The 20,239-nt window shown below is 38.9% G+C and overlaps 1 protein-coding gene across 1 annotated transcript in view; it reads left to right on the top strand.

Annotated features, from left to right (window-relative positions):
- Positions 1 to 20,239, top strand: part of mrpl11 (mitochondrial ribosomal protein L11) — a 404,609-nt gene that overhangs the window by 370,149 nt on the left and 14,221 nt on the right. The window contains exon 4 of the mRNA XM_039769143.1: positions 7,082 to 7,175. Within this exon, the coding sequence (XP_039625077.1) occupies positions 7,082 to 7,175 (94 nt within the window). The remainder of the gene's footprint in view (positions 1 to 7,081; positions 7,176 to 20,239) is intronic.

Raw genomic sequence — 20,239 nt, 5'->3', positions numbered from 1 at the left:
CACTTTGTGATTTTACACAGGTAAAAACGTCTGCTGAAGTGTCAGATTCTTCTTTAACTCTTCTGCTTTCTGTATCTTGTGCATTGCATTCAGGTCTTTCAGGTTATCTTGATGTTTTGTCTCATAGTGCCGTCTTAGATTAAATTCTGTAATTACACCACATTAGCTCCACAAATGAGACACACGGGTTTACCGGCAATGTCAGTAAACATATACTCAGCCTCCCATCGGTTTTTAAAGGCTCTATTTTCAGAATCACCTTTTCTCTTTGGCATCGTGTGGGCTAGCTTCGCAGTAACTTGCAGCATCATAAGCTAGACTTGATTAACGTGGTAAGTGTTCGGCAAGGCAGCTGAAGCGCTGCATTATGGGATCTGTAGTTTATTGTGTTACCAGCGCTTCATCTCCCCGGGCCATTAATAACAATAATACAGTATATAAAATGATCTCGTGGGCCGGATTTAATTACACGCCGGGCCGGATATTGCCCGTGGGCCTTGAGTTTGACACATATGGACTAAATAGAACTTGAAAAGATATATTTTTTCAAATGTGATCGCGCAATTCAGATGGAGTTGACGCGCACTACAGTACATCGAGCCCGCATGCTATTGTGGTTTTGCCTGCGTGCCTCAATAAGTTACCCTCCCCTCGCTCTTACTTTTTTACCATTCATCTAATGAATACACTGAGTATGGCTTTACCAAAACAATCATTGATCGCAAATAAAGTATCCATTATTCATAAAGCTTCAATTGGTGATCTGTCTTTCTGCGTTAACCGCATATTTTTTCATACGTCTCAAACCAAGGGGATGCGAAATTAAAAAGAATAAAAATGCATGCGTACATACTCAGTGCATCCCCTCTCGGGAATCGAACCTCCGACGTCGGTGCTAGAGGCGAAGCCTCTACTATTCGCCCGGCGTGTGGTTTCTATTTGAGCGTAGCAGTGTAATTCGGTTTTTGTTCAGTACTCTTTGGAACTGTTGCTTTTTGTCTGCGCACTGCGTCAGTTCACGTGAGCCGCTGAATATGGTTTTATGTCGCTCGCTCGCTTCTAATTGTTTCGCTGCCTTCTTAATTATATAATGCATGTTTTCTTAAGCGCTTTTTGGAGCTCTTCCTGGTTTTCTACGTACTACGTAATTACGTTGCAGGCGTGATGATGTCACACGAAACTCCGCCCCCCACGGCTTTTGGGCTCAACTCCATTACAGTAAATGGAGAAAAATAGCTTCTAGTTATGACCATTATGAGTAGAATTTCGAAATGAAACCTGCCCAACTTTTGTAAGGAAGCTGTAAGGAATGAGCCTGCCAAATTTCAGCCTTTTACCTACACGGCAAGTTGGAGAATTAGTGATGAGTCAGTGAGTGAGTGAGTGAGTGAGTGAGTGAGTGAGTCAGTCAGTCAGTCAGTCAGTGAGGGCTTTGCCTTTTATTAGTATAGATTTAAGGTCAAAATGTAGTTTTTAAATGTTGGATTTTTTTTTTCTTAGTCTGATCCCGTTTTTTATAAAATTGAAAACCATTTATGGTCTTACCTTTATTTGTAAATGAAATCCATGCGACTATCCTTCTCCACGAAAATCTTTGTCACTTTCTTGTAAATGTCCTCCTGATTTTCATTTAGTTTTAAAAGTCTTAATCTTCCATTTTGGCAGTCAGTTGGAACAAAAAAATAAAAATAAACGGACCGCTGCAGTGCAGTTGACTTTCTGATGTCACTAACTTATTGGCACCCAGAGCCTCTGCGTAGAAGAACAGCTGCAACGAGCACCTGTTGGACTCGCATGCGCCCCCCTTCAGTGCGGCACGGTACTGTCTCACCTTGTGTCTCACCTTACAGCTTACTTATAAAAGTTAAGCAGGTTTAATTTCAAAATTCTACGGTCATAACTCAATCCTACTTACGTACATATATACGGCCATAGCCTGCAGCTCGGTCGCCGTGTGAGGTGGAGTTGCGTCCCCCATCACCACGCCTCCCACGTAATTGAGTGCCTGCCCATATAAGGCCATTCGTCAGCGGCAATCCAATAGACGCGTTAGAGTTAAAATTGCTGGTGAAGGACTGTGATTATGCAAACGAAGATGAGATGGTCAGGAATAGAATAGTGTTTGGCACAACTCAGCAAAAGTGTGAGAGAAACTTTTAAGTGCCGTGTCTGAGCTAACATTAAATGAAGCTGTGGAAATCGCAAGATCGCACGAGATAGCACAAGCACAGCTGAGAACCTTCGATGCATGTACTCCAAGCGGCTCACGTGAACTGATTGTGAAGGCAGTAAACAGACAACAAGCAAGAGCTCCAAAGAGCAGTGAACAAAAAAACGCATTACACAATTGAGAAGGCAGCAAAAGAATATGAAGCGGGTGACACATACAAGCATATTCATAAGTGCAGCTACTGGGGAAACAAAGCACACGGAGGAAAAAGTCAATGTCCAGCTAAAGGAAGACAGTGTAAAAAATGTGGTAAATTGAACCACTTCGCTATAGTTTACAGGGCTGGGAAAGGTAAACCCGTGCATGCAGTGTGTGATGTCTCAGATAAAGAGGAAGATGAGCTGTTTATTGATGCAGTAAGAGAGGAACAACCCTCTGAAGCTGAACAAGCCTTTGAGGACATGTCAATAGGAAAGCACGGTGTAAAGCTTAAGTTTAAATTAAGTTCATAGACACGCTGCCGCTGGCATTTGTCATGCCTACGACGAATATGATATTTGCGAGATACAAGTTTAATGAGAAGACACAGGGTATAAACAAGACTTTTGATCACTTTGTAACGGAGTTAAAATTACTGGTGAAGGACTGTGCTTATGCAAACGAATAGGAAAGCAAGGTGTAAAGCTTAAGTTTAAATTAAGTTCATAGACACGCTGCCGCTGGCATTTGTCATGCCTAAGACGAATACAATATTCGCAAAATAGAAGTTTCGATCACTTTGTAATGGTGTTAAAATTGCTGGTGAAGGACTGTGCTTATGCAAACGAAGATGAGATGGTCAGGGATAGAATAGTGTTTGGCACAAACTCAGCAAAAGTGCGAGAGAAACTTTTAAGTGCCAGGTCTGAGCTAACATTAAATAAAGCTGTGGACATCGCATGATCGCACACGATAGGACAGCTGATTACCTTCGATGCATGTACTCCGAGCGGCTCACGTGAACTGACTGTGAACGCAGTACGCAGACAACAACAAAGCCCCAAAGAACGCTGAACAAAAAACGCATTACACAATTGAGACGGCAGCAACAGAATATGAAGCGAGTGACGCATACATGCATATTCATAAGTTCAGCTACTGCGGAAACAAAGCACATGGTGGAAAAAGTCAATGTCCAGCTAAAGGAAGACAGTGTAAAAAATGTGGTAAATTGAACCACTTCGCTATAGTTCGCAGGACTGGGAAAGGTAAACCTGTGCATGCAGTGTGTGATCACTCAGATAAAGAGGAAGACAAGCTGTTTATTGATGCAGTAGGAAAGGAACAAACCTCTGATGCTGAACAAGCCTTTGTAGACATATCAATAGGTAAGCACGGTGTAAAGCTTAAGTTTAAATTACGTTCATAGACACGCTGCCGCTAAATATTCGCAGGCAAATCCACAACTTAATACCGGGAAGCCTGTTAAACATCCTAGATTCACGAGTACCAATTTGAGTAGTGGACACTTCGATGAATGAAACCTGTTATCTTCACAACGGTTGACAAACACGGAATGTAACTTAAACACAACACATCCTCTAAATACAAACCTGATTGAAAGAAATAATGATAATCAAATCCTAGATGACAGCAACACTCATAACAGTCACAAAACAATTACATTGACAGTCATGTTACGTTATTTTTAAAATGTTTCCTTTTCTTTTTCATAACTTCTTTAACACACTACTTCTCTGCTACGAAGCGTGGGTATTTTGCTAGTTAAAGATATTAGCCAGACTGTGCAAAGTCAGGGTGTATAATAAACGTGTCTGCAAACATTATATTGGCGACATACAGAGAGACAGCAACAGGCACGTGCCAATTGCATACATCAACCCAGTGTGTGAGGGACAGCATAGTCCAAGGTGAGGCTCGGCACGTTGCTGCCTCACCTTGTGTTTCTCCCCTGTATTTGATCAGGAAATGCACAAATACAGCGATTTTGACTATAAAAATTATCAAAATTATTGGAGTGATACAGAAAACAAATTTATAGTACAGACCAGTGGACAAATTTATTTCATGTTATGATTATTAGTTTTTGTTACTTTTCATGCCTCCTCTGATCACTCGTAACTGTATGAAGTGCAGTCATGGTGCCAGAAAACTGCTGGACTTCCACTAAATACTGATCCAGCTGGTCCTGCACTGAAACTCTGAGACTCTTTTCTTATTCTCACATGCTACATTTGCTTTTATTATCAGTGCTCTAATTAAAGTATTTTCAGATGTTACTTTCTCGCTTTCTACCTGCAAACATCTCTGCAAAACTCGCTATCGCCACACACAAACGTGCTTAGTGCTTCAATCCGCTGAATCAAATGTACTCAACAAAAAAACAACGGTCCTTTACGGACGTTGCGCCACGTGACTATAGTAAGCCCAAGGTACAAGATCATCGCATAGTGAACAGCGAAACATAACTGAAAGCTCAGGGCAACCTACAAACAGCACTTCTGCACGACTGAACCAGATAGAATGAAAATGCTATTGCTGTTTTTTTGTTGTTACTCAATTTTTGTTCTCCTTTTAGTTTGTTCACATATCACTAGTTTTTATTTTTATTTAGTTTTAGTTTCTCTGTTTTCCTTAATTTCAGTTCTCGTTCTTGTAAAACAATATTTTAAGTTCTAGATCTCGTTTTCGTTATGAAAATATCACTGGCACTACTACTACAAGTTTGTTAAATGGTAAAATGGTGGGGCATACCCCTGTAAGTCATCCCTGTATGCCAGAACACAGAACGGGATAAAGGGAAGGCTGGGCTCTCAGAGATCAAGGGCTTCATGCCGGAGGTCAGAAGCAGCCCCCTAACATGTATAACTTCAGTAACCCCTAGCACACTTAATCTGTTTAAACCATATGCCTTTGAAAATAATTTCTTCCACTTGCTACAAACGAAGAAACACGTCTTTATTTTGAATGAAACCACAACAGCATAAATGAATACAGAAAAAAATAAATACTTCGAAGAGGTGATGTGCCATACCTGATCACAGCAGGAGCGGCAAGCCCAGCATTCTAGAAGAGCCTGGAGAGTTTGAGGTTTGTGGAGACAAAATTCCACTCCAAAATTATAAAAACAACATCAATTCTCACTTGCCAGAATACTCTCCATCCACTTGACTACAGCATGGCTCACAGTTTAGAATCTGTAATGGTATATTTCTATACAAGGCAATATGTCAAAATGTATTTGATCTCATTTGAAATGAAAAATGCTTCATGCATTTCTTTTCATAGCCAGCAGTGCAATTCATGAGCTGCAGTAATGCATTCCAGGCCACTGTCAAAGCTAAGATAACCTTACTTTTCTTACAGTGAGAACAAATCACTCATCTTTCATCCTTGTGGTGCATCTATTAGTGTGCGGGCAACTCTGAAGTATTTTACTGCTTAAATAATTGCCTAATTTATCTTCGTCAGCTTGGTTGTGCGATTTGCATGGAAAGCCATGACTCACACTCTACCAAAAGCAAGTGGCTAAAACCACAACCCACAATTCCCAGCTCTTCCCGTACTGGGCAGCATTCCCATTTTTTTTTTTGCCCCCCCCCACCGTGGAGGTACTAAAAAATCAAAGCCCTGATCCTGTCAGTGCTCGTGGGAGAAGAAGCTTCTGGATTTTTGTTTCTATGCTCTGGATATGTGGCTTATTTTACAATCCATTCACCTTTATTCGTTCTTCTTTTTATATTACACGTCTGTCTTAGGCTTACTAAGACTTATCCAGAATGAAGGCTCATTTTCTCCATTCCATCTTGTGGATTTTCATGGGTCGATATTATTATATTATAGGTTACTTACCACCAATCTTTTAAAAGGCAATTCAAATTACATAAAAAAACTGGACACTGTAAAAAAAACGTTTGCATACCCTTGCTGAAGTTTCAGTTTTAGTTGATGTGAAAGTCAATTCAAATTAAAATCAGGCACACTGCTGTTTATATAGAGGATATCTATACACCCTTATGAGTTGTTAATATGAACACTGATATCAAGACAAATCTTATTAGGCAAAAACCAAGCAGAAATAAAAACAATAAATTGCACAAGACATACCAAGAGGAAACTACCCATAAATCAGAGTTTAAATGACGTCACTTTCAGAATGCCTGGGTTTTAAAATTGTCATGCTTGTTACCATGGTTTTGAAAATGACCAGTTTCTAATTTTCAAACAGGGCCTTCCCAATTGTGGAGACTCAGTATCCCACTGCAGCAGCAGAACAGTGCTGCTGAATGCCACACTATTTCAGTTCCCATTATGTGGCATGTATCCCTGTGCTCTCAATTAACCATAATCGATGACCCATGGCTGAACGAGGAGACGGGCTGACTGGAGATGTTCCAGCCCTCTGTGTCTTAGTGAATGTGTGGTGGTCACTGATGGTGCTTTTGTGCTTCAGTCAGCTGCTGAAGCAGATTTGAAATCACTCATGTTACTAATAATACAGAAGTTCTAATATGCTGGTAAATGAAGCAACCACACATCTCAAACTGTAGTCATTTTGTCTGGAGCTCTGCGTGTAAATGTAATGACTGTAATTTCTTTACTGAAAAACTGTAGGTTTTGTAGCTTCCATAATTGGAATTTATGTTTAAGTCACAAAGGTTTAGGTATAAATTGTGGCTGCTGCATTAATATATTTTATAGATGGCACTTCTTTCTGCTATGTCATTCGGAGCTGATTGAAATTTAAGTGTCTGCATTCCTGGAAATAATTCAGATTTAACCTTCACAAATAGTGTGCTCTAAACCTCATTTCTTGTGATCAAATTTTTCTTAATGAAACACAGGAGAGAACATTTTAAACAATTCAACAATAAGATATGTTTTTTTTTCCCTTTCTTTTTTTTTGGACAGCCTGACCGGACATATGAACTCAAAATACATCAGCCTACAGTCTCTTACTTCTTGAAGGCTGCAGCTGGTCTTGAGAAAGGATCTGGGAAAACAGGTAGGATATCATGCTTGTGTGCTTCCATGTCCTTTAAAGAGTACTTAGAAACCGCCAGCCATCAGTGCAGAAAGCATGATGCCAGACTGAATGGAGAAAAGCAAATGCTTAACTTGTCTTTAAATGAACACACTGGGGAAAGACAGATGGATGGAAAGGTGTAAGCTTACTGAATAATCAACTGAGGTAAAGGGAAATTAAAAAGAAATGGGAGCCCAATTTTTAGCATCCATCCGTCCATCCATCAATCATCCCTCTTAATCTAGTCCATGGTCACTGCACCCTGTATCCATCAAAGCAGCATAGAGTGCTAAGCAGGAACCAAGAGCCATTATATGCAGTAGTACCTTTCATTGTCAAAAACGGCATGGAAAGCAATTCATCTTTCATTATTCACAGTGCATTGGATATGTTAATTACTTAATCAATCAGCTTTATGTATGCCTTTCACCTTCTCAGATTGATTTGCAGGTGCAGTCCTTTACATTTGAGATACCTAGTGTATTCATTAAGTTCGAGCATTGTGAATTTAAGTTACCGTTTCAGTCGGGGTTGGACTTTGATCTGCTGACACATTTAAGGGCCCCAAACAACATAATTTCATACAATGCCATTTCATCTGGAAAACCAGGCCACATTCTAAAGACATTATATGATACAACATCTGTCCATCCATTGTTCAATGTGCTTGTCCACTTCATGCTTGTGTGGAGCCAATGCCAGTCCGGGTAACATTGAGTGCAGGGTGATAACCAACTATAGACAAGGGTACCAGTTCATCACAAGGCACAGACTGTCATATCAGGACCAATTTAGAGCTGACTAGAGCTGAACTCAGATTCAGATGGGTAGATGCCATCTGTCATCTCAACTCTCAGCCCAGTCATGTTCTATGCTTAGTTTGCAAGTTTTTTTTCCATATTTAGATACTTCAGTTTCTCACCAATTCCCAAAGTCTTCAATGTATGTTAAATTGTAGACCCTTCTGTCTGCTGAGTTAATGAAATGAATGCAGCTTCTGTTCAGCAATTTATGGAGAAAATTGCAGTTGTTGAACATGGCTATTCATACCCATCTGGCCATGTTTTAGGGGAACTGAATGATGTTCATCAAAAATTGCACATACAGTAGTAGTTCTGACTAGGAACAAGAAGATACCATACTATTGTTACTTCAATGACTCAGAGGCTTATCAGGTGCATATCGACCCTTTCCAGTCAATCATATCATTTTATGGTGTTCTTCATCTACACATATTGTAAATACAGAGGATGCAAAACTTGCAAGTCAGTGGGAAAAAAAAACTAAAAGGCAGTGGATAGCTGAATAGTAGAGATATTAAGAGGCTCTCTTAATGCTGCAGACTGGAAAGCATTTAAAGACACCTCCTGTGATGCTACAGAGTTGACTGACAAAGTACTGTCTTGTATTTATTATTGTGCGATAGTGTATATCCCTCACATATCAGTCTCAATAAGTAGAAATGACAAATTCAGATTTAATATTAAAATAAAAACAATGAGGCTATTAAAAAGGAAGTATCTGGCAAGGCCCTCTGATAATCACTGACTAGATCTAAACTCTTCTTTCCAACAAACCAAATAAATCCTACTGCACGCAAAGACAAAATAATGCAAAAGTAGACATCACTGAGACAACCAGTGTGTTGTGCTATACAAGATACCAAATGAATGACAAGACAGATCAGGAGACTGGTGTAAGATGAAAACTAAAGTAGGGGTCAAAACCGGAAGATTGAGAGTATTTAATAAGGAAGCCAAATCTTGAGACAAAAATCAAAGTCAAAAATGCAGAAAGCAAGGACAAATACCAGTAGATCAAATAAGATTAGACAAAACTAAGAGCCCAAAAGGGGTTTTTGGTCTGCAAACTCGAATAGTTAACTGAGCGTAAGGATGACCTTTTAACCTGTTGCGATGTTATCGTCGGTCACAAGCACCACCATTCAACCCCAGTAGCACCGTCAGTGTCTTACCAACAGGAGACCAAATTAGTGATGGCCATGAAAACCAAAATGGCAGCGAAAATGATACAAAAAAAATGATAAAGATCCAAGCCATACACTTTAGGAAGAAATAAATGCAATAATTTAATTCCTTAATTTCAAAAACCCCAAATAGAGGGTCTCGAAAGCCCAGAAAGCTTGTAATGAATGAACAAAAAATGAAATCATACTTCATTACACAGTGGGAAGTCTCCACAAACCCTTTTTATTCAGAATAATAATTTAATGGAATGCGGCCTCTCGGCACCCAGAGCAGGAAGAAAACATCTGGGCCTGGCCTGATTTTAAAAATAATACTAAAATCCTATGCTAATTAGCTTGCTCCTATTTTTCCACATTTGTAATGATTCACTTAAGCAGGGTAAAGTTCCAAAATACTGTAAGAATCTAATTTAATGTTATTCCAAAGACATTCTAGCCTCAGTGATTACCTCAGTATTACTTTGACATTTGCCGTAATGAATGTATTTATGTGGAGTGTCCTACAGTGTGCAATTAATAGGAATCTCCCACAGCAGGAACTTTCTTTTCAGGAACTAGTGAGTTCCTGTACCATATAGGTCCTGGGCCACTTGTAGTCCCTTGCCATGTTCGTGTATTGCATTCCCACTGCATAACAGGAAATGTAACCTTTATGCGAAATATGTGCCATGCAAAGAAGACTGATGTGGTGCAAAGTGAGGTTCATGGAGCACTCTGAGACACAAGCACCCCTCATTTATTGATTTGATGAAGTGCTTGGTGTAGGACACCATGGTGGTGGCTATGAAAAGTGATGCATTGTGAAGCGCGTTGCAATTGGGAGTTCACACGGACCACTGCACCTTATTGCTGTGAAGTGATCATAACTTCATGGGGGAAGTTATTGCTTCGATGTGGTGCATGATGTGGTGTACCATGAGGTGGCTAAAAAGAGTGATGATGTGTGAAGTGCTCCGCTCCATCTTCACCAATAATTCACCAAAGTCAAAACTTCTAACAGATTTGTTACACAGCACCAGTGCTTGTCAACCAGTCAGCACAATTCATTGCCTGAGCACCACCCACAACACTTACTGGCTGAATGAAAAGTACATTCCCTGGAGTAGGAGCTCAAAAAGTACCGGGAACTACAAATGGCGGGAATGCTACAAAAGTTCCTGAGTTTCTCAAAAGTCCCTGATTTTTAAAAACAGTTCCTAATTTGGGAAAGCACCACTTGGTGCCTAGATTAATAGGTCAGTGAAGGACAAGGTGCCCCTGGGATTCAAGGCTTTCTTAAATGTCTGCAATCACCTAGCACCTCTTTATTGACCAAGGCTCTGCTGTTCACACAACATTCCTCTCTAGTTTTTAATAAACTGAAGGACGTGGATATCAGACAGTCCTTGTGTTATTGACTATCTGATTTTCTTTCTTATTTGACACACACAACATCTCTAAGCCCCTCACAACAAGTATGGGTACCCTGCGGGGCTGCATTTTATCAGCACTTCTTCATTTTTTTCTGTAGTGGAAACTAAATTTTTTATGAGGATTCTGTAAGAATGGTCAGGTTTGTTTATAGGAACACGATAATCAAACTGGTCAAATATCGTAGCCTAAATAATTTTGAAATTAATGTCAGTTCAAAAAAGAATAGGTAGTTAAAGGCTGTGACCCAAATTGAGCTGGAGACATGTTTATGATGGGTCACCACATGACTATGTAGTAAAATTAGTTGAATTTATCCAAGAGTCCCATGGCAAGTGATATACTGCCCTGTGTTTAGCATACTTTTATTGTGGTATACGACGTGTTCTTTAAGCTCAACTGTTGAGGCATCACAGAGAGCTTTTGTTTCTTTGGTATGAAAATATAATTAATATTCCCCCACAAAATAAACCTGTGAAACAGTCACACTGAAATAGCTGACAGCAAAGAAGCATATAAGAAAAGTAGAGAGAGGAATGATGGATGAGCCTGTGAGGCGAAGAGACTGCGGAGCTATTTTAAAATGTCGAAAAGAACTGGTGAGGTGTCAGGGTGTGATCATTTCCGGGGTGTTTCTGTAGAGAGATCAGTATGGTGTGGGTATATACTGTACAGTATAGTGCTGTAGCAGTGTTGTATGCTAAATGGAATTCCAGTTGCCATGTACAACTGCTCAGTGCCTCGTCGCATGTTCTATCATAGTTTATATAAAATGCAAATCTGTAACAGACGTGCCAAGAAAATTTTACATTAAACTTAAAATGACTCTGTGAGGACACATTCCTTCTCTTAACACTATTTTAAAGTGGTTCCGTAAATTTCAATCTACTGATAGTATAACGGAGAGGTAGAAGAATACCGAAAAATATCAAAAATGTGAGACAGGTGGTGGAGCAGAGCGCTCTACATTCAGTACAATGAGAGCAGATACCATTTTGAACTTTTCAGAAGGGACACCTCGACAAATTCTTCATCAAGACTCATCCTATCATCTGTATAAACTGCAAAGAGAACTATGTTTTTAGGAGTAATTTAGCTGTGCGAGTCAACCTTTTGTACTCAGTTTATTGAATTATTAAATGAAAACCAGCACATAATGAACAATGTGCAAATTCATTAAGAAAAATGCAATTTATTTGAAAAATATTGTTTAAAACAATGAAGTTATTTAAGACAAGGTAAATTAATGGTATTGATTAATTATTTTTTGACCACTTGATCTTTTTATTTGGAAGTGACCGTTCATACTGTTCCTTCAAAAATCATCACATTCCCTAGCCACACCAGTTATAAAGAAAAATGTATTTCTCCCCAGCATACATTAAGCATTTACACTGGCAGTGATACATCTTAGAAATGTCTTCCATGGTTTGAATGATAAGTTTTATAAACAATATGTTTGCTTTTAGTAATATTCACATGAGAAATAAGCTTGAAATGTAACACAAGCTTATTCTTTTTTGTTTTATTTTATTATACAGTACGGCCATTGTTATTTGTCTTTATATGGCTCTGATGTTATTATAGTGATAACTTTCTTCTTACTGTACATCCCTGCATAGTATCAGTTTTCTCATTTTTGTTCCCAGATTAAAAAGTTAAAAAACACCCTGCTTTAAAGTAAAAGAAAAGATCCTTCTCAGCCTTATCCATCCATAGCCTGGTTGTTAAGGTGGAGGAGAACTTCAAGTTCCTTGGTATCAGTAACAGTGGATGTCAAAGAATTCATTATGGTCAAGAAAGCTCAACAAAACCTATTATTTACAGGACAGTTAAAGAAGTACAGTATAATACAGGAAGCAATGAGTTTTCTTCACAGATCCATCATTTAAAATGTTTGACGTTCTCCATCACTGTCTGGTTTGTCAGTAACTCTACTAAAGACAAAAAGTCTGAGTGTGAATAAAATGGATGGCTTCCACACACTGTGGCTTCACCCTACGTTTTTTAGACAAGCCCGTGAAGCCCTCAAGATCTAATTAGGCTTCTGTTCTTTCACTTGGTAAACTGCTTAGATCTATGAAGATGAAAACTAGCAGTTTTTGTAATGTTACTTGCCCATCAATTTGAAGATTCATGAACCTAACATCTTGCCCTTTATGTACTCCCCATGCTTATGTAAGTGGCTTTTGAGGGCAGCTGGAGCACTGTGGTCACTGGGGACTATAAATTATCTGTGACTGGCAGATTGTGTTTGTTAGTGCGCCTTTTAATGGCTGATGTCCTGTCCACATTGATTCCTTCCTCGCATTCAGCACTGCAGAGTTGAATCCTCACTTCACAATCTTTAAATGGAAAAAACTGTGTGCTGTCTTTTTAACTGTAATGTATTTGTAATCGCTAACTGTGTTGGATGTATAAGTGAAAATTAGCTTTTTTTAGAGTAAATTGAATGAATTCATTATATCAAAATATTTCTAAGATGTGTATCAGTGACTGTACACTCACTTATTTTCCATTACCCACCTCATTTTCCTCACTTTTCATTTCTTCTTATTGCAGTGATACATGGCTGCTCAAATTAAAAATTAACAAACCTAATCTATTAGCTTTGTGTAAATGTGAAGCAGTCCACGCCTGATTAATTTTGCATGAGACATGTGGCTTTTCGTGTCATGTGTTCTTACATTATCCCCGTGTATTTTTGCTGGAAAGACAATGGAATACACACGCTTACCTTTTCTAAAACACCTGACGATAGAAACCAACCAAATTCTTATATAAAGTCGATTAAATTAAACTTTGAAAGGTAAAATGGGCAAAAGGAAGAAGGCAGAAAGGACTCCCTTAAGAAAAAGTAGAATATGCCATAAGAAAGAAGATGAAACTAATAGCAGACACAAGCTCAATTATAACAAACTGGAATGTGGGGATGTATGGGCCATGGTATGTTAAACTGACGAGGTAACAGCAGGAAATGAGGCTCTGGAAACCAATCCATCCTTCATCTTATAACAGTAGGCTGGGAATCCCGATAGGGAGTCTCATTAAACTCGAGATCAATGCAACCTGGTTATAGATTACAAGAAGAACTTGACACTTGGGAATTGAAAAAAAGGCCGCTTTAATGGCATCTGGGCAATGTGAAGGATGCTGTAGTTAAAGTCAAACTGATTGCTGCTGCATCAGATCACATAATTGTATAATTTCTGAATTCCCTGCCAGTTAGGGTCTAGTTTGAATTCTGCTATAAGCTGCTCACTGGGACACGGTTGACTGCAAAAGTGCTGAGGGGAACTCTGTATGTAATACTTATTAAAAAAAAAAAAATGAAAATAAATACCCAAAAACTAATTTACCTGTTGCTGCTCCAAAAATTCTTTAGCCCTGAATTCCAACACTAGGTTTCTAGCAGACACAAATTCACAAGAAATGTGAACGCCTTTTGTGATTGGTGCTGCTTCTGTGGAAGGTCAGTAAAGCTCTTTGGGGGGTCACCACCACCTCAAACAGGGTCAAAACAGAATAAAGCCTATCACTTTGGATGGTCACCGGTCCATCGCAGGGCCCAAACATGTGCACACAGTTTACAATTAATATACCACTAGTTAACCTAATATGTCTGACTTTGGGGTGTGTGAACAAAACCGGAGTAACTGGAAAAAAGCACATGTAGATGTGAAGAGAAAATGTGAGCTCAGGGTGCTAAACACATGAGGCATCATCACCACCACAATGGACCTAGACATTTTAAAAAGTGCCCACCTTTTCATTCTACACCCCTTATGGTGTTGATGACCCCTCAAGACCCAGTGGTGCTTCCATTTTCTTTTCAATATCTGCATGTGTCTGCTGGGTTATATGATTTGTCAACTTCTACTAATGTTCCATGGTGGTCATCACTTATGGACACACGTGGAGCCTGCTTCAGTGACATCTCACGTTACTGAATCTTCAGTCATGTCAGTTTCTTCCATCATTCTGTATGACCAGGCCATGGTATCTTCACTTGACAGTATTCTAAACCAAGACTCCCACATCCCAGGTGTGGTGCAGACTAATTTGTGTTATCTAAATTACATCACTGCCCAGACCCTGCCTGCTCATCATACTGAAGAATTTTGACACGCTTCCATTTCCCGTGAGATTGCAGCAGCTAATCTGTGCACATGAAGAGCGATGACTCAAAATGATGTTGTGGAGAGTCTGATTCTGGTCCAGACGCAGACATGTGCACTCCTTTGCCATGCAGCTGGGTCTATGATTTTTGCTTCTCATCTAATCATCTATAAATCAGCACAGCTACAGTAGCTTGGCACACCGGTTGGTAGTGCTGCCACACCACTCCAGGGATCTGCGTTCTGTTCACAACTCGGTCACCATCTGTGTGGATTTTGCACGTTTTCTCTTGCTTGTTATTTATTTTTTTTTGCAAGTGCCCTGTTATCCTCCCACATCCCTGAGATGCGCACATTAGCGTAACTGGCAATGTTAAACTGGCCCAGCGTGAGTGAGTGAAGAGTGTGGGTGAGGACATCTTTGTGTTTTCCACTGCGTCTTGCATCTTGATGGCTTCAATTTTGGCTTTGGCTCAGAAATCTGGGTTCAGAAAATGGATGGATTTTTGAAATTGCAGCACATGTGAATGCCTGCTGTGTGAATTCTTATCTCATATAAACCTTTCATTTAGCTTTACGGCCTGCATTTGGTAAAGTATTTTCCAAAGGTTTCTCTTCAGGGCTTTGTCAATCTAAGTATTTATTTTTCTGTCATGCCTTTTTAGATCTATCATTATCTATTATTTATGAGCACGGTTATTTTAAATCTCTTTATTGTGCCGACTTTTCAGTTTACTCTGCTGTCAATCCAATTGAATGCCAGAATTTTTGCCTTTTCTACCTAAGGTCTCTGTCTTATGTTGTTTTTGGATCTTATCTACTAATTATTTTGTAACATTTATCCATTCATTCTGCTGCCATGTGTATTATTTACACCCTCCAAAGACCATTATGATGAAATTTGCTGTGAATGAATGTTTCATAAAAAAATAAAATTGAAATTAAAGGATTTTTTTTTTTGTTAGAATGGTAATGTTCACCTGGCCACTCAGACCTTTTACTGTTTTACATTTTATAAGGACACAAGCTGCTTTGTGAGGCATGAGCAAATAGTGCCATCTAGTGGATCACTGTCAAATCACAATGTATAGGGTGGTCCAGATCTAATTATGCAATTTTCATTACGCTATAACTAATTAAGTTTATTATATAGAAAATCACCCGAAAAATCCCAGACCATTGAGAAGTGTGCGAACTGACGACATGAAGAATCATCTTTGCGCCAAACTGGAATCATCCCCGCATAAATCAAAGTCACCCAGACGATCTGGATCTGCATAATTAGATCTGGACCACCCTGTATTTCTGTTTTAAATACAGTACATAGTCCCCCTTGAGAGGTGTGTAATAGATGCCAATATGGTTTGAAATTTGTGTTTATTACGCAATTTATTACTTTTTTCAAATAATTTAGCATTTCAAAAACAAAATGTAGGTAGTATTGCTGCTACCTTTTATCTCCAATGACTCTGATGGTCAGATAAGCCACTATGCCATATGACAAGCCAAATGAACATTAAGATTTTTGAAAATGCACTTTATAAATTAATTTCAAATTATCTCCAAATAAGTTAATGTACATTTGAAGATTCCTGCAATACAGTGTATTTCAATATATCTCAAATACATTTGTAAAATTGTATAGGTTTATGTTGTCATTATTGTCGCATGCTCAGAGTACAATGAAATTCTTATTTGCATGTGCTGATTAGCATACAATACGTCACCAGTCTCTGGCACCATAAATAGTGAGTACATGTAATGTTCCTTGAAACCTCTGTCGTCCTTACCTGAAAGATACCAGGGCTGCTGAGTTCCTTATGTGCAGGATAGTGAAGGTCATTGCTGCCTCACAGCAGTTAGACTACAATTGCAAAATCTCCTGTTTTTTTTTCAAATGCACTTGTGATTTAATTTATGGAATCTCAAAATGTGTTTTGAGTTATTTTGAGATCTCATGAAATTAACTTTGAGACGTCTTTTTTTTTTTAAAACATCTCGCATAGAGGAAAAGGTCCATTTTAAGGTCTCAGGAAATTAAGTTGAGCTACCCAGAAATGTACTTCAGATATCTCGGGCGTCAAAGTCAACATGAAGATACCTGAAATGACTTGAAGCTACCTTCATTACATTTTGAGATATCTTGAAATAAAAAAACAAAAACTTACTCAAATGTATTTCCTGACATCTTCAAAAATTCTTCCTGTGCAGCTCTAAATATCTTGAGTTCAATTCAAGATGTCAGTGATGGGAAGGCATATTGAAATTCAGGAAGGCATTTCATTTAGAGATGTCTTGAATTGCACACACCGTTATTTATCTGGAAAATTCATTTGAAAGGCAGGCACCTTGAAATGGACTTCTTATCATACAGTGTATGAACCGCTTTAGTGTACAATGCATTTCAAGATATCTGTGAATGTTAACTTGGTGTTCCATATTTGTATGTTTTTCCCGTTTTGTCTTCTTCATGTGTGACCTGTGAAGAACTCGTATCCTGCCTCACACCAAACACGGCTAGAAGGCGCACTAATTCACCATGACCGCGATTCAGAGATAGAATGGATGAGTGGATTTTGTGCTAATTACAGCATGTTCAGTATTTGTCATTTAATAATCACATACGTGTTCGTTAATCCTTAATTATTTGATTGTTTTTCCCAATGAGTTGTAAGAAAAAACAAATTAATTAGTCTGAAAACCCCACTGTGGAACTCAAGTCAATGGTGTGTCATACTTTTTATTTATAAACATAATACATTTTCTAGGATTGTTTTTTTGTACAAGAAGTAATTAGTCAAGGTTTGCAATGAGATGAAAATGTTTTCAGAGTTCTGGACCTCCTAAACAAATGCTCTGTATTGTTTGATTAGTAGCAGTACAATTGTCACGTGTGTACAGAGAACAGGGAACTTAAAAAGGTACTTAAATTTCTTTAGACCTCAAACAACAAGTGATAAAACATCAAAGTTTCATTCATTGATTTTCTTTCTGCCTTAATGTGAAATTGATGCTGCATAATCTAAGATAGTTGACATTGAACACGGCAGACTGTGAGAGTGACAAAAATAAAAATCAATTTGCCCTTTTATAGCATGTGTTTTATAGAATTTAGTAAAGTACAAACTCACAGGCATGCAGAATGGCTTCTCCAAGAACCCAGATATGCATGAAAGGCAAAGGCACATAAGGTTTTCACCTCATGGTTGACTTGCGTTGTTTCTGGGAAATTTACATTTAAAAGAGATACAGCAGCTGATATATGTATGCCACTTTAGTGACCTTTACGAAAATTGTCCATCCACAGTATAGTTTTATAACATCTTCCACCATTAACTTCCTATCCAATTCAGGGTCATATGGAGTAGTTGTCTTTGACGTCAGCTTTGGGTGCCATACAGGAACAAACCCTGGACAAAATGCCAGCCCACTGCTAAACACACTCACCCCTACACTCCCAGAGGACTAGTGTGGAGTAACTAGTGAACCTAAAGTGCACACCTTTGGAACGTTCAAGGAAAACTGGAATGGTTAATGGAATCCCATGACAGCACAAGGAGAACGTGCTCATTTCAGCAGGGCTAACTCCTGCACCACTGAGCCGTCTGACAGCTCCCTTATTAGTTTATGTAGTTCTGTGACAATTTCACATGTTGTTCTGAACATTTTGGAAACCAAACACACCCAACATACTGTACCATCTTCATGGCTTACAAACCTAATACAACCGAGCTTTAAACTGTGCTACGTGCATTCAATTTGTTATCAGATGGTAGATGACAGTCCAATTATCCAGTTTGCATTTCTTTGATCCTTTTCCTTCAATTTTTTTTTCAGAAATATTTGAAAAGATTCAGAAGAGGTAAAGTAGGTAGCCAAGAATATCATACAGTAACTCAAGCATAGAATGTCTAATATGAGGTCTTACTCCACTGTCCCATGCCGTCAGGAACAGAACAGGTTCATCCATCAGCAGTCACCATGATTTTAGAATACTTCAACTCTTTAAAAATGAAAGGCACATCGTGATTGTATGTGGGCCACAAAAGTGTAAGCTGGAGATTCTGCCTGGTTCAAACAGTACAACATGGCTTGCTAATTTCATTTTTCTGTGATTCAACCTTGAAACCTTGTTCCAATAGCTTATTAACAGAATCTCTAAAAGACAGTAAACCTCTCAAAAGAAATGGGGTTTGGCATTCTGTTTCTGACACTATCTGAATTTAGGGTTACTAATGGGAATAATGAAAAAAATCACTACATAAACTTGATGGTTTTATAGAACTTAGTTGTCCTGGGATTGGCTGGAGATTCTCTGGCAAAATTACTGAAGATAGGGGGGCCTGGAAAGTCCACCTCAGTAGAATGCAACCACGCACCTCACCAGGAAATACAAGCAATGAAATTTGCGCAGAGTAACCATTAGAAATCTCACAGCTTTGCTTTAGCTTCCCAAGTAAAGTCATTTCACCTGTTTTACAATGGACCACACTACATGTTAATAGCTCAAGAGTTTCATAGTACCAAAATCACGAGAAAAGCTGACAACAAAGGGAAAAATTGCCCCTCAATAGTAATGAAAAGGGCCAAGTAGAATCTTTATAAGCAAAAAAACCCCAAAGAATGGTCAAAAACCAGAGTACGGATTCAAAAATCAAGAAAATCACAAGAATAAACACAAGATACTGCAAGAGACTATAGGAGATCCCGCCTGTATAGGACTGAGTGTCATGATTTAGGCTGAATATTGATGTTTTATAACCTTTTCCTTTAAGAGAAGCCATATTGTGTACTGTTGTTAGGGTCACACCCCGTGTTTCTAGGGGCGGGGTATCCGGGGTCATAACCTTGACTTAATCAGCAAACCACATAAAATGTCAACCTTTTTCTCTGAGCCTCATCCAATCTGTGGATAAAATCCTTATGTTCAACTTGACTTACTTTTCATGTCTTGCCTTGTTTTTCAACTTATTACATGGTATTTGACTTAGAATTTTGCCTTTCGTCTGGGTTTCTGTTGCTTTGGTTTATTTTTATTTTCTTTTGTTTGCCTTTTGCTCTTGAATCTCCCAGTGTTCTCAAGAAATTAGTTATCTGTTTTCCTGCCGAGTCAGGAGAAAAGATCGAATCAATATGAGTGACCCCGACATGCTGTGTATTTTCAGGGCACAGCTGTGGCTGTGAGAGAGAGAGATTATTCAACTTAAGTTATGCAGGAGGGGACAAAAAGTCTAGAGAAACAAGTAAGAGAACTGCAGGCGCAAATCAGTTAACACTTGTGGTTAATACCTCGGTGAATCCGGCCACCATCATCGGCCTCAGATTCCGCATCCAATTTGTTTTCCAGGAGATACTAATGAGGGTTGGGGTTTCCTAAATCAGTGTCACATGGTTTCTGTAGCCATACCTATAATGTATCTGGACAATGGGACATGTAATGTGTTTGTGATATCTCTGCTTGGGAAAAACCTCTTCAATGGGCTTCCGTTATGTACAACACTAACAACCAGTGCTGCTTCTCATTGGCT

The sequence above is a fragment of the Polypterus senegalus genome, chromosome 11 (genome assembly GCF_016835505.1).
Source record: "Polypterus senegalus isolate Bchr_013 chromosome 11, ASM1683550v1, whole genome shotgun sequence".
Taxonomy (NCBI): domain Eukaryota; kingdom Metazoa; phylum Chordata; class Cladistia; order Polypteriformes; family Polypteridae; genus Polypterus; species Polypterus senegalus.
The sequence above is the reverse complement of the archived record's forward strand: the minus strand, read 5'-3'. Positions and strand labels throughout refer to the sequence as shown.